Source organism: Rhipicephalus sanguineus, chromosome 3 (genome assembly GCF_013339695.2).
Source record: "Rhipicephalus sanguineus isolate Rsan-2018 chromosome 3, BIME_Rsan_1.4, whole genome shotgun sequence".
Classification (NCBI taxonomy): Eukaryota; Metazoa; Arthropoda; class Arachnida; order Ixodida; family Ixodidae; genus Rhipicephalus; species Rhipicephalus sanguineus.
The window spans coordinates 2,114,823-2,129,372 of NC_051178.1; the positions used below are offsets into that span (position 1 = coordinate 2,114,823).

General features: G+C 49.8%; 1 protein-coding gene across 2 annotated transcripts in view; it reads right to left on the bottom strand.

Moving 5' to 3' along the window:
• LOC119386408 (ATP-binding cassette subfamily C member 4) overlaps positions 1-14,550 on the bottom strand; it is a 1,176,877-nt gene that overhangs the window by 149,015 nt on the left and 1,013,312 nt on the right. For both annotated transcript variants that reach the window (XM_037653719.2, XM_049414333.1), the window contains 2 exons: positions 2,486-2,683; positions 623-778 (listed from right to left, as the gene is read on the bottom strand). In XM_037653719.2, coding sequence (XP_037509647.1) covers positions 623-778; positions 2,486-2,683 — 354 coding nt within the window. The remainder of the gene's footprint in view (positions 1-622; positions 779-2,485; positions 2,684-14,550) is intronic.

Sequence of the window (14,550 nt, forward strand, 5' to 3'; positions counted from 1 at the left end):
CTTCTCACCGTGATCAAAACGCGTCGCAAGGCCCCATTAAGTCAATCGTCCTTGATTTGTTTCCTTCTTTATAAAGACTACAATCTATACTTTGCTAGCCACTTCCCTGATAGCTTTCGCCCTATTCTGCGAACATTTCTCTCTTATTTCGACGCTCACCCATCGTTGCTTCCAGCCGGATTTACTTCAGCGCTTCTGAAAGTGAACCTGGTCTTCAACAAACGCCCTGCCACCTAGAAACTAGTAATGTCCCATGGTTCACATTCACATTCTTCCTTACCTATATTTAAATATAGAAACAACATCGGTACCCAAGGTATGATGTAAGTTGAATAAAGTATTTGACCATTGTGATTTTTAGTACATACGGACCTCTAACGAACGACATTGAAATTCTATGATTGGTCACAGTCATTTTATTTCTGTTCATATTCAAACGAGTTGATATTTTATACTAGAGTGAAAAAGCAATCCTTTAGTGTCAAAATGCAACCTTTTGTATCAGCCCCTATATTTACATCATTCTTTAAAAGACGAAACTTTCGAGCGGGCACGCAGTCTTCGCATTGAATTAGCACGCAGAGGTAATTTATACATTGACATCGCTCGTAAAACTCATTACCTGCGGAATGATAGAAATCTTGCTGCGAAGGTCATGTAGGCCAATGAATCTGATGTCAACGCCGTCAATCAGGATGGCTCCGTCAGGCTCTGTCATGCGGAATAGTGCTGCGATGATGGAGCTCTTACCAGCTCCCGTGCGGCCAACGACACCAATCTGCAGGCCCAGAGGATTATTATGCAGAATTATCGTAGCAGTCATAGCAGGTCAAGTTATTGAAACTTATCATGTCAACAATATGCGACCTACTGTAACTGCGGTGTAGCGCGTCGACTTTACACGCGCGTAATTCAAAGGACTTCGTAAACTTCGTGTGTGCGCCATTATGACTCAGTATCCTGCATGCGCTAAAGAACTGACTCGTCATGACGACAAACATTGACGCGAGCATTACGAAGCATTTTGCAGTGAAAGAAAGGCTGACATGTGCGTTGCTTTAGCCCAACTTATGAGTAAGAAGACTGCAAGGAACACAGTGAAAGGCGGAAAGCCTGATTTTTTATGTATACAAATCTACGTGCTGGCTTTACATCTTCTCCCGCACAGGACTTTCATTCCACCGCCATGAAAGTCAGCAAAGCCTTCACAGGAAGTCTTCTCTTTTTACATCTACATATGCATTTCACAGCGGGTACAGCGCATTTATATGGTTCGCAAACGTTTAGTTGTGCAAGCGTGGGTGTGTAACCCCGCCATTAAGACGGCCGTTTTCTGAGCGTGGTGGTCCAGTTGCACATCAGGGCACGCCAAGAAATTCTTTTCTTATTTCGTTCTTCCTCGTGTGCTTTTCTGATGAAATACATTTTTCCGCACTTCCATGGTGTGCACCAGAAGTACATAGGTACCGCTAAGGGCTCATAGCGAAGCTCTTTTTATATGGCGAGCTTCGCGGGGATCGCATCTGCGGACAAAACGAAGGGTAAGATTTTTGCCCCCCGCCACCGCCGCTGTCTTTTTCGCAAGTATCGGTAAACTTGGCGGCGGCACTACCCACTTATCTTTGTGCTCATTTGTCTCTTCACGTAGAGATCGCGCTAGCGTTGTTGTCAGAAGTTTCCTTTCGTACTCGATATGAGACCGACGCGTGTCGTTCGCTCGGACGAAGAAGAGCAGTAATTGAAGACGCGCCAACGCGCACAGAAGCGCGCCTGGGCGCAAAAAATCGCGAAGCCGCTGCCGCAGAACGTAAAGCCGCCGCCACGGCTGTTGCTTCGAGTTTCACCATGTTGCACAGCTGCGACACCCTTACAGAAGAAAAGCAGCTCGCCAGCGTGGAGCGCCGACGTTGGCAAAAGCGTCAGTGCGACGCAAAAGCGCCGCCCGGCGACTTCCACCGACGAGGTGCGGGTCATTGAAGCGCAACGCATACCAGTGCACGCCGGCACGACTGCACACCACCGGAACGTTTCCTGACGTCGACGGCGAGGTTTCAACTCACTATACTAATATTCACTATCGCAGGCCCACCATAGACACAGCTTCGCTGGCATCCACGTTCAGAGTAGTTCTGCAAAGCGCTAAACGAGCTCTGCCACTTACAGCTGCGCTCTGAAATCTGAGTGACCTATCAGCCTGTCCTGTTCCTTGCACCGCTACCTAATGCTTCAAACGGACCAAGCCTATTTATAGAGCAGTAGTATGTTTGTTCCAGCTTGATCTGGACAGAATAATAAAGCGCACGGCGTCTGGGCCGCAATAATTGATACATTTAAGGCGGAAAGTTGGGCTAGTTGGTAACGTGAATAGTGGAACGTGTTTACTAGCAAAAAGTCGTGGACGAGATGAATGTGTTCCTTCTCGTCTACGTCTTTTTCGCTAGTAAATATGTTCTATTAGGCAATATTTGCCACCGTGTTTTCATACCTTCTCTCTGGCCTTGATGTGGCAGTGCAATTCTTTAAGTACGGGAGGCTCGCCCTTCGTGTAAGACAGGGAGACGCCGTCAAACGTTATCGCACCATGTTCCGGCCATGTGGCTGGCGGTTTCTTGCCAGGCGAAGACTCCAGCTGAGCCTCTGGTTCCACGCAGCTGTATTCGAGCACACGCTCCACCGACGTCATCTGTGCATATTGAATGTTGGCAGCGTTTTGAAGCGAAATACTTGGTAAGCACTGAATAACGATCAACAGCCTGACTACGCCAACTGCAGGGCAAAGGCCTCTCCCATGTTCCGTCAATCAAACCGGTCCTGTGCTTACTGCTGCCACGTTGTACCCGCCATACCCGCAAGAATTTATTATAAAGCTTATTTGCGCGCCACTTCCGAAAACGGGCACTGCACAAAGGCAGTAACAAGCACAAACATTCAACAGAACTTTTATGCAGGAAACAGTCTGGTACACGCAGATGTGTGACTTGACCAATGGTAATTTTCGGCCTTGTTGGAATGACCAAGCGACTAGTAAGGTATGAGGCCAAGTGGAAAAAGCGAATTTTTTTCAGGATGTCATCCTTTAGCTTTGGTAATGTTAAATGTGCACTTTATCGCCTCTCATGTTGCTGCATAAGGTTTCTGTCTACGCAGCTCCTTTCAAAAGATACGAGCAAAAATGTTAGACCATCTATCATCTACGAAACGGCAACTGAAAGTGGCAGTTTTATGAGCATCATAATGTCAGCTTGACATGTAGCATTTTGTTGGTTATTTAACAATGTCAACTTTTAACGTGCTATAAATAATGTCCTAATAACATTGTCAACAGATCATTTTTATTCATAGAAGCCATAAATACACACAAGGTGGACGCACAACATCATGCATGAGTTGTTTACACTGAACGGCAAGTATGTGAGCCTCTGAATCATCAAGTTTACTTTGTATGACGCTGTGCGTCATTTAGGCAATAGCCTCAGAAACACATTTGATATTTAGAAGCCAGTTGGCATCGAGCCCGGCCTGCACACTGCTAAAGCTTGCTTCACAATTGATCGGCACCGCATCGTGAAAGCATCCCGTCACGGCTTTGGCGATGTAAAGCAAACTATGAAAAAATGGCGAATTAGCGCTCAAGAAAAGGCACACAGGAGTAAGGTGAAAGACCTAACTAACTACAAATATTGAGTATTTTAGCGCTCCTGATCACCTTGCGTGTGCCCTACACCTGCTTCATATCTGATTTGCTCATTTTCTGAGAACCTATATTCTTGGTATGTAACCGTACGCGAACACTCATAACTCATATAATGTAGACTGATAATCATTATTGCATATCTTTTAATAAAATCTTTTTCCCGACACTTGGCCTCATGCCTTAAGAGTAGAAAAACAGTGCTAAAAAGACAGGGCGAAGGAAGGACGCATGCCGCGGCACTGGCTAACTACGAAATGTGTTCAGTCAACATATTTTTGCGAAGTATCATTTCCAGTGCAAAACAAGGGAAACGCGAGAAGAGAAAGAGGACGATGACGTAGCTCCAACTATTCCCGTGGTCTTTTTTGCGTCAGTGCCCAATAAAGCCCCCGAAGCTACTCCGGTGCATGTAACAATATATATAACCCACCATTATCTTAATGAAACAACAGAAGAAACAACAAATAAGGACTGAGCCTGCGCAGAAGCAAAAAAGTTGGCACAGGAACGCTCTAAGTTAGAAAGAGGGAAACAGAGGGAAGGCTAAGATATGCTTGGCCGCTATTGCGGAATGACAAGCTTCGGAAGTGAGACGAGCGCGTTCATAACATTTCCAATGGAAAGTTGAGCATTTAAAAGATGGCTGGCAACCTCAATTATTACAATGAATATGCACTTAACTATCTGTAGCCTATTTTAGAACCTTGTTCGAATGGTCAGTCATGCCTTCATTAGCGCACCGGAGCCTGTTTGACCAACGCGGCGACGTCCGCAGAAATGCCCCGCCGCGGTGGTCTAGTGCTCATGGTGCTCGACTGCTGAGCCGAAAGTCGCGGGATGGAATCCCGGCCGCGGCGGCTGCAATTTCGGTGGAGGCGAAATTGTTTGAGGCCAGTGTTCTATTTAGGTGCATGGTAAAGAACACCAAGTGGTCTAAATTTCCGGAGCTCTCCACTGCGGCGTCTCTCATAATCATATCGTGGTTTTGGGACGTTAAACCCCACATATTAATATTATTATTATTATCCGCGCAAATAGAAATGTTGTACACAACACCGTCACAACATTCACCAAACTTCTATCTGTGCTTCTTATTACTAAAGCAGGGCGTTTCGGCGTAGCACTTCTGTTAAAAGCAATAGGAACCATCACGACAGGCCAAGGAGCAACAGCTGAGCAGACGCGAGTGTTGCTTGCTTGCTTGCTTGTTCCCTGTTGTTGGCTCTTACCCACTACGCGCGATCGGCCATGAAACCGGCGGTTAATTTTTTGTAAATAAAGAATGAAGTGTTCCGATGCACCAACCCGAACGTCGTCTTCTTTCTGCCGGAGAGTGGTACCCTCTGCACTTTCGGATCAGCGCTGATCTTCTTCATTACATTCATCTCCCCTCCGGAAAAAGCCATCCTGGCGACTTAGGGCCAGGAGACTATAGTAGGATTGTAGTAAGGCTTGAGCCGGTCCATATGCAGAGTCGTGTCCGCGGCATCGTTGGTCAGAAGACGGCTCAAGCGGCTCAATGATGTAATTTACGGGTGATGATTGCTGGACGACGCCGTAAGGGCCGTGGTACTTCGAGAGAAGTTTTGATGACTGACCAGGGCTGGCGGAAGGGACCCAGAGCCGCACAAGCGAGCCAGGAATATAAAATGCTGGGGCCTTCGAGCCGTCGCGATGTTTTTTCTGGTGTTGCTGGTCGGACGTCTTGAGGAATCGGGCAAGCTGGCGACATTCTTCCGCGTGTTTAGCTGCCTGGGAAATGGTTGTCGACTGATACACGTCGGGATGGTACGGAAGAATGGTGTCTAGCGTGAAGGAGGGCTCACGTCCGTAAAGTAGGAAGTATGGGGAGAATCCCATGGTGGTCTGAGTCGCAGTATTATGCGCGTACGTCACGAAGGTGAGAACGCGGTCCCAGTTGGAGTGATCAGAATTGACGTACATTGGAAGCATATCGCCCAATGTTCGGTTAAAGCGTTCTGTCAGGCCGTTAGTTTCAGGATGATATGCAGGTGTGGTCCTGTGAATGATGCGGCATTCCTTTAGATGCGATTAGACGGCTCCGGACAGAAATACGCCTCCTCGGTCACTGAGCAGCTCAAGTGGTGTCCGATGTCGTAGCACGAGGCGGTGTAAAATCAAAGAACCGATTTCACTCGCTGATGCAGATGGCAGTCGTGAAGTTTCTGCGTAGCGCGTCGGGTAATCAATAGCAACGATTATATAGCGGTTTCCAGCAGGTTATAGGAAATGATCCATACTGATCAATGCCGACACGGTCAAAAGGTCTGGAAGGACAATGTAAAGCCGCAGAGAAGCGGGAGAACGAGTAGGGGTATCCTTGCACCGTTGGCAAGCGAGACAGGAGCGGATGTAGCGGCAGACAAAGCGGTACATTCCATGCCAATAGTAGCGGTGGCGCAGGCGTGTGTAAGTCTTCAATACTCCTGCATGCGCACACTGTGGATCGGTGTGAAAGGAGGCGCATATGTCTGAACCAAGATATTGGGGAATAAGCAAACGCTATTTGCGCCCTTCAGAAAGGCAGTTTCGATGATAAAGCAAACCATCTCGAAGACAGAAGCGATGAACTTGCCGCCGCAGTTCTCTAGGGGTTGGGTGCGATGGAGGCCTACGTAACAAATCCACAAGAGAGGCAAACCCATGGGTCTTTCTTTTGCTCCAGAGGCATGTCACTGACGGAGAGTGAGGATGGATGGATGGGAAGTCTTTTATTGAAAAAAAATGCTTGATCCCTCCGTCATAGGAATGGGAATAACACGAAAGTGAACCGTGCTCTTACAGAAGTAACTGAATGTTTACTGTACATTGATATAAGAGAATTTGCACAATGTATATTGATGTCTGGCGGCTATAGCACCCTTTAACGTGGGTGCACCCACTTTGATGATTGCTGGTACATCTCCATCCCGACGATTAACGTCCATGTTAAATGATGACACAAAACCTTGTGGTAGCTGTAGTAGTTAACGATGAAAGCGTAATCAGAGGTGTGACAGCCAGAAGAGCGTCGCATATTGGACGCAGAACTTGGTCGACATCCCGCGGCATGTTAAAATGTGATTGAACTCCACGGCCGGACTAGAGGGAAACGCAGAGCGCGTCGTGCCGCCCCCCGACCGCGATTTTTCTCGGGGCGAGCGCGTGAGCGGGGAACGCGGTATAACATCCAGGTGAGGCAGGCGCGCGTCGCAGAGCTATTTTTGGTTTGGATTAGCGTGATGCTATGAGCGAGGCCGACGCTTTTACGACGCTTGGGCTAAGATCGCCACCTCGCGGTGTGTTAGGGCATTGACAAAATTGAACGTCTATTGAAAACGCGTCGAATGGGACGGACGTGTAAGGCGTTGCAACTGTTAATCGCGGAAGCCACAGTAATGACGAATTACTTTACTTTACCGATCCCAGAGGGCAACACCACCCCGCCGACCGGGAGAGTGGTAGATATAAAAGGCGCGTTTGTAAAGCCTCTAGAGTCTGTGACTGTGGCGCAGTGGATAGCGTGCCCGGCATTTGTTGTTGCCGACCGAGCGGTCGTGGGTTCGATGCACGTTGACGGAGCTTTTTTCTTTGCCATCTAATTGTGTAAATTATTTCGACGTCATTTCCGTGACGGAAATACGTCACGGAAGTCTTGGTGGACCCCGGCATAAAACACTTTCGTGTTAAAAGAGGGAGGCGCATGGCCTCTGTGGGGATAAGCGGGACTTTCGAACTATACTAATATTTCACAGTGTCGTAGGGTTTGCACTTACTCAAGTCACAATCACTTTTAATGAGGCGGTGAGTGGTCAGTACTATGGTCTGTCTAACCCCCTAAACCACTCTGATCAGCTCGCTTTGACTTCTATATTGCGCGAATACTAACTGCGTGTCCGGGTCCGTAAGCAGCGCTTCCCGATAATTTGTGTACTGCAAAGCCTGTATAGCAATTCGCCCTTTATCAAATGCGGAACATTGCCGCAGTAAGTGGTGAAGGTCTGCGCGGCAGCGCAGCCCGCACTTATTGCATGTCACTGTCCCAATGTCCGGTTGTCGCCATTTAGCTAAGGAATAGGGCGTGTATGCGGAATTTGCGCAGACCTTATTGATAAACACTTCTTCGGAGCGCGAAAGTGGACACTTGCAGGAAAAGAGGACTGGTGGGGTAACCTGCGTAATGCGTTTTTACTAGCATGACGCAGGGACGTGTGCATGTAGTGAATTGTGGCTACCGAGGGAGCCATTTGACTTAAGAGCTCATACGGGTTTACCCTGAGGGGTGGGGGCAGAGGAAGTTTGGTCGACCCACCTGCGGAAGCAGCAGCGGCGTGTGCCGGTGCCGCCGTATTGCCCCGGGCACACCCGTATGCCCCGGCCTCCAAATAATTTCTATCAGCATGTCGGCTTTTTCGTACCTACGAAGGATGCTTTGTATATGTGATGAGTGGAGTGCGCGTTTGAATTGTGCGCCTGTGGAAAGTGCGCGTGATAATGAGAGACGACAATTGGAGTGCGCGCGCGGAGGTGGGCAGAGTGCCGAATGGACGACGACGACGACGAATACCTTCATGAGGGCACGAGGCGCAAGGATTCGACGTACAAGTGGCCCAATCAGAAACCAACACGGATCAGGTCAGGGGCCAATTACTTGCTAACACCGAGGTCCAGCAGTCTCCAATGAGGAGTGGACAAGTGTGCCCGAGGGCAGAAAAAGCCTGGCCTCAGAGAGAGCCGGGGAGTTCGAAGGGAACCAGACAAGCGGAAGGTTGGAACCGGACCGGGCGCTGAAGACAGGCCGTCGGGTTTCGGACCCGAGCCTCCAGGACTTCAACCGGCCGGAGCCTCCTGCCGTCGCGTTCCCGAGCGAGGGCACCACAGCCATGGTACGCGAACTCCTGCCCAAGGCCTGCGGACTCCGGTGCCGGCAGGCAACCTAGCAGCAGCAGTTGGGCTACGGGCCCGAGCTGCGCATCCATTGCCGGGCCAGGTTGCCCCTGGCGTCTCATCGTGCCGGCCAGCAGCCAGCTAGCCCGCGTCAACTGTCCATGCCGGAGCCACCGCGTTCCCGTCGCGTGTGAGTCACCCAGCCCGAAGCCATTAGGTGAGAATGAACGCGTACTCTTCCCCGCTCCGCTGCTCAGCTCCGTCAGAACTAGACTGTCCTGTTTAGGTCTTTGAACTCGCATTTTGTTTGTTGTTAAGAATATTTTTCCGTGTGCAGTGAACCTTTTGTTGAGTGTTTGGCTTTAGATTGTTTTTCGCGCTAATGCTTTATTAAATGTCTTTGTGTGTGTTGAAACCAACGGCTTTGTCCTCAATAAAGCTCTCCTAAGCTCGGTCTTAGAGAGCTGTCGTAAACAGAAAAAGAACCTGCATCACAAATTGGTGTCCGCAGCGACAGGACAAAGCCGTTCGTTTTTCGACTTGATGTTTTAATGGTGTGAACCATGGCGAGCACGTGGGAATTATTGGAATTGGCGGAACGTATGGGTCTCGAAGGACCAGAGTTCAGAGCGTGGTATGAAGAGCGGATGGCGCGAGAGCGAGAGGAACGGGCCGCAGAACGAAAGGCAAAGAAGAAGAAGCTCGAATCGGAGCTTAGGGCTAAAATGGAACAGCTCGAAGTGGAGAGGCGAGCACTTGAGCGGCGACTCGAAGTGGCGATGGATGAGAAGACGCACCTTGAGAGCCAGAGTTATGGGCAGGTGGTTGATGGTTGCTCAGATAGCAGTTTTCCATGGAGTAAGTCGGATTTCTGCAGGGTTAGCCTTGAACCTCGCCATAGCCTTTCGTCAGAGCCAGGAGCTCAGATAGAGGATGGCAGAGAGGTAGGCGGCCAAGAAAGCAAGATTCTTGCAGAGCTTCATGAAGCGGAGGATAGCTTCGCAAGCGTGGAACAAGGTAGTTCCATTGAGAGTGAGTGGTGCTTTGGAACCTCTGGGAGGCTAGGCACGTATCAGGAAGAGGTAGGATTGCCTCTCAACAGCTCCACTGAAGGAGCACAAAAAGGTCGGCTAGGTGATGACGGCGAGTGCCATGAAGAAAGGTTTAGGGTGGTGGCCACCGATTCTTGTGTGCCTCGAGATGCGGTAACAGGAGCCACGAGCATGGTCGGAGGTGATGCGAGTAAATCACTCGTAGAGCGAGGGAGTTTGATTCCCAAAAACAGTGCAGATGCAACCTCTTCGAGAGAGAAGGCAGAGATTGCCGAATCGCTGCTCGAAACTCGAAGAATGGAGTCGCGAGTAGGGCGGTCCCCATCGGATGTCGCCAGGAAGGTTGGCCAGACTGAGAAGGTCAATAGCATTGAACCCAGTGCAATGTCGGTTGAACGCGAACCAGAAGGATACAGCCGAATGCAAGGGCATTTCTTTCTAAGCAGCGAGAAACCTGATGTGTCTCTAGCAGCATCTTTCGATGCGGAGGACACTTCCTCTAGCGTTTTGTGTCTTTTAGATTGTCAGTCAGAGGACTGCGTTCGTGTGAGGAAAGATCTCGTTTGGACGCTTCTAACTCGGTGCGCCTGGAGGCAACGCCTCGTGTTTGTATTGAACCCGTGCTGCGTCGTCAACAGGAATTCCATTGAGCGTCCAGTTGTTTTCACGTGGGTTTTTAGACACGCGTCTTACCGACCACGCTTGAAAGCGTCTTTCTTTCTTTGGTCTTGTCGGCGTGTGAAAACTTCCACACGTTTGGTTTGGGACGCTATTACATGAGCATCAAGTTCAATGACCGGTCGCTGTTTTGGGTTCCTGACTTTGGACAACGGATTTATATGTTTTGTAGATATGCGAGTTGGTTGTGGACATTCATTTGAGGTTGAATGTGATATAACATAGCTTTTGGCAAGGTTTTTGTTGTTGTATAAGGAAAGCATTGGTTGAACTAAACGGGCTGAGGTTTCAAATATTCATTGTACTTGTGTGTTCGTTAGGTCCGGATAGTGCGCGCAACTGAGTATTGACTTCTAGCCTATAACAAACGGACTTTGTTTTGTGAATACTAAGTGCTTTATTGTGAACCCTGTGTTCTCGGTGTCTATATAATTAGAGAGCAGACTACAAACTGGCACCCATTGGTGTTGTTTAGTGTTATATCATGGTATTATAACGCAATTGGTTAATTACTCTAAAGCAGGTGAACCAGTTTTGTGTTCTGGTTGTCGTTGTTGTGAGTGCTACTATTGTGTGCTCATTGACTGTATTGAAAACTGATTAGTACCCAATGGTGTGCTCTCTATCACTTATTTGTTCCGCGCACTGAGAGGCAGTTTTTCGAAGACAAAAACTTTTCGAAAAAGGGGCCTTTGTGATGAGTGGAGTGCGCGTTTGAATTGTGCACCTGTGGAAAGTGCGCGTGATAATGAGAGACGACAATTGGAGTGCGCGCGCGGAGGTGGGCAGAGTGCCGAATGGACGACGACGACGACGAATACCTTCATGAGGGCACGAGGCGCAAGGATTCGACGTACAAGTGGCCCAATCAGAAACCAACACGGATCAGGTCAGGGGCCAATTACTTGCTAACACCGAGGTCCAGCAGTCTCCAATGAGGAGTGGACAAGTGTGCCCGAGGGCAGAAAAAGCCTGGCCTCAGAGAGAGCCGGGGAGTTCGCAGGGAACCAGACAAGCGGAAGGTTGGAACCGGACCGGGCGCTGAAGACAGGCCGTCGGGTTTCGGACCCGAGCCTCCAGGACTTCAACCGGCCGGAGCCTCCTGCCGTCGCGTTCCCGAGCGAGGGCACCACAGCCATGGTACGCGAACTCCTGCCCAAGGCCTGCGGACTCCGGTGCCGGCAGGCAACCTAGCAGCAGCAGTTGGGCTACGGACCCGAGCTGCGCATCCTATCCGGGCCAGGTTGCCCCTGGCGTCTCATCGTGCCGGCCAGCAGCCAGCTAGCCCGCGTCAACTCTCCATGCCGGAGCCACCGCGTTCCCATCGCGTGTGAGTCACCCAGCCCGAAGCCATTTGGTGAGAATGAACGCGTACTCTTCCCCCCTCCGCTGCTCAGCTCCGTCAGAACTAGACTGTCCTGTTTAGGTCTTTGAACTCGCATTTTGTTTGTTGTTAAGAATATTTTTCCGTGTGCAGTGAACCTTTTGTTGAGTGTTTGGCTTTAGATTGTTTTTCGCGCTAATGCTTTATTAAATGTCTTTGTGTGTGTTGAAACCAACGGCTTTGTCCTCAATAAAGCTCTCCTAAGCTCGGTCTTAGAGAGCTGTCGTAAACAGAAAAAGAACCTGCATCACAGTATAGCGGAAGCTGTAGCATCCTCCGAGGCTGGGCGAAATATTTCCGAGTAAGCTGCGTGCGAGTCGGTAAAGACACGCAGGGGTTTCTCTTAGTGTATGCGAGGCTTGCAGTCGCTCCCCATATGGCAAGGAGTTCGGCATGCACAGGGGTACCGTTCGGGAGATGGCACCTGTAGGCCCCAGTGTACTAGGCGGTTTGCGCGCAAATCTATGCTATACAAGCTTGGCCATCGATGAGAGCATCGTCCGTGTAGATGTCGGTTTTATCTAAGCTCGCTTCCCTGAGTTGTCGCACGGCAAGAACCTGGCGGGCAGTATCACTGTGACGAGATATGGCACGACGGAACCGTCGAGAGCCTATCGTAGTTTCCCACGGGGGTCAGGACTAATTAAGAAGGGGTCCATCGTCATGTCGCTGACAATCCCAAGCCAGAAGGCGACGACCTTGCGGCGTGGTTTCCATGCGGATGTGGTGTCGAGTGTGGGCTTCACGGATGACGTCCTGCAGAGGAAGCAAGCCCCCTGCGGTTTCAAGTGCGGATATCTTAGTGTGTTTAGAGAGCCCCGTGATGGTACGGATAGTAGCCCGATGAAGGCGTTCCAGATTTCGGATGTCCGTTGGAGAGAACGTGCATATGGGTGCGCCGTACAGAATCTTTCCAACGGCCACAGCTCTTGCGAGAGTACGACAGGCTTGCTGTCGTGCTCCTCCGTATCTGCTGGACAGACGACGCATTATATGTAACGTGGATGGCCATGCCTGCCGCAGCCCACGTACCCACATCTGTGGGCTGTTGCAACTGGCTATTGGTAAACCTAAAACTTTGATTTGTCCGGTTTTCGATTGCATAGTGTGCGATCCAATATGGAGCGAGATGCACATTTTGTGGTTGGTGTGATGCATCAGCAACAGAATGTTTACATCCAGATCGGTAACCGACGTGAATGTCGTACTCCTGGAGAGGTAGTGCCCCACGTGCAAGCTTGCCGGATAGATCTTTCAAGGAAGAAAGCCAGCATAATGCACGGTGACCTGTGACCACGCTCAATGGGCCTCCGTAAAGATAAGGTCGAAACTTGCCTATGGCCCACACGATGCCTAGACATTCCTTTTCGGTAACGGAATAGATGACTTCGGCTTTGGTGAGCGCACGGCTGGCGTAAGAGATGACGTACTTGTGAAATCCAGGTTTACCTTGTGCAAGCACATTGCCGAGACCGACACCGCTAGCGTGTACGTGCAGTTCAGTCGGGGCGAGTGGGACAAATGCCGCAGTATTGGGGGTGAGGTAAGAAGGCGGTGAAGTGTGGTGAATGCATCATCGCATGCTGATGACCATCCCGTTAGGTCGCCGCTGCCACGAAGGAGTTCAGTCTAAGGATCTACGATGGATGCGAAGTTGCGGATGAAACGGCGAAAATAGGAACAAAGGCCGAGAAAACTGCGAAGTTCTTTTACTGTCTGCGGTTTAGGGAACTCAGCAACCCCACAAAGGTTTTTCGGATCAGGAAGCACACCCTCTGTGGACACGACGTGGCCCAAAATAAGGAGCTTTGTTGCACCAAAGAACATTTCTTCAAATTCAGCTGTAGACCAGCGGATTCGAGGGAAGTGAGCACTGCATCCAAGCGCTAAAGATGTGTTGGAAAGTCACACAAAAGTATTACAATCTCATCCAAGTAGCACACAAACACCTGTCATTTCAGGCAACGGAGGATGTCGTCGATCATGCGCTCGAACGTGGCAGGCGGTTTGCATAGCCCGAATAGCATGACATTGAATTCGTACAGGTCATCGGGAATAATAAAAGCTGTTTTGGGGCGGCCAGCCTCCGCCATTGGCACCTTCCAGTAACCAGAGAACAGATCTAACGAAGAGAACTCGGCTCCTTGTAAGCAGTCCAGGACATCTGTGCGAGGTACATATTTGCGCGTTATCTTGTTCAGCCGTCGGTATTCAAGGCAAAACCTTATTGAGCCGTCTTTCTTTTTTACCAGAACTACCGGCGATGCCTAAGGGTTGTTAGAGGGCTCAATAACACCGCGCCTATGCATGTAGTCAACTTGTTCAGCGATGGTGTGACGCTCAGCTGCTTACACACGATATGGGCGCTCATATAGGCTCATCTCATCAATACTGGTCCCCATGACCTGAAGGGGGCATGGAGACCAGTATCGATGTGATGACCAATGGTTGAAGTACGGCCCAACGATGGTTACCAATGATCGAAGCTGGCACGAAAGCGTTCAAGCAGGGCGATGATGTGGGCGCGCTGCTGGGACGCAAGGTGGCTGTCGATGCGTCTAGAAAGTGCATCGGTGAATGATGGCAGAAAAGCTGGAGCGGGACAGTCGAAGCTGTTAAGCTGGAGAGAAGTGTGCTGATCAGCGACGACAGTTGCTGAAAAGCCATCAAGGTCATAAACGATGCCAATGCACTCTCCCCGCAGTACGATGGAAGGACAGGGAAACATAATGGAAACAAAGATTGCAGTTATAGTATCTTCAAGAGTGAACATCTCGAAAGGTATGAAGAACACTTGCGGCATGTAGCAGTTCGAGCAGGTGTAAAAATGACAGGTGAGGCAATAGAGACGTCAC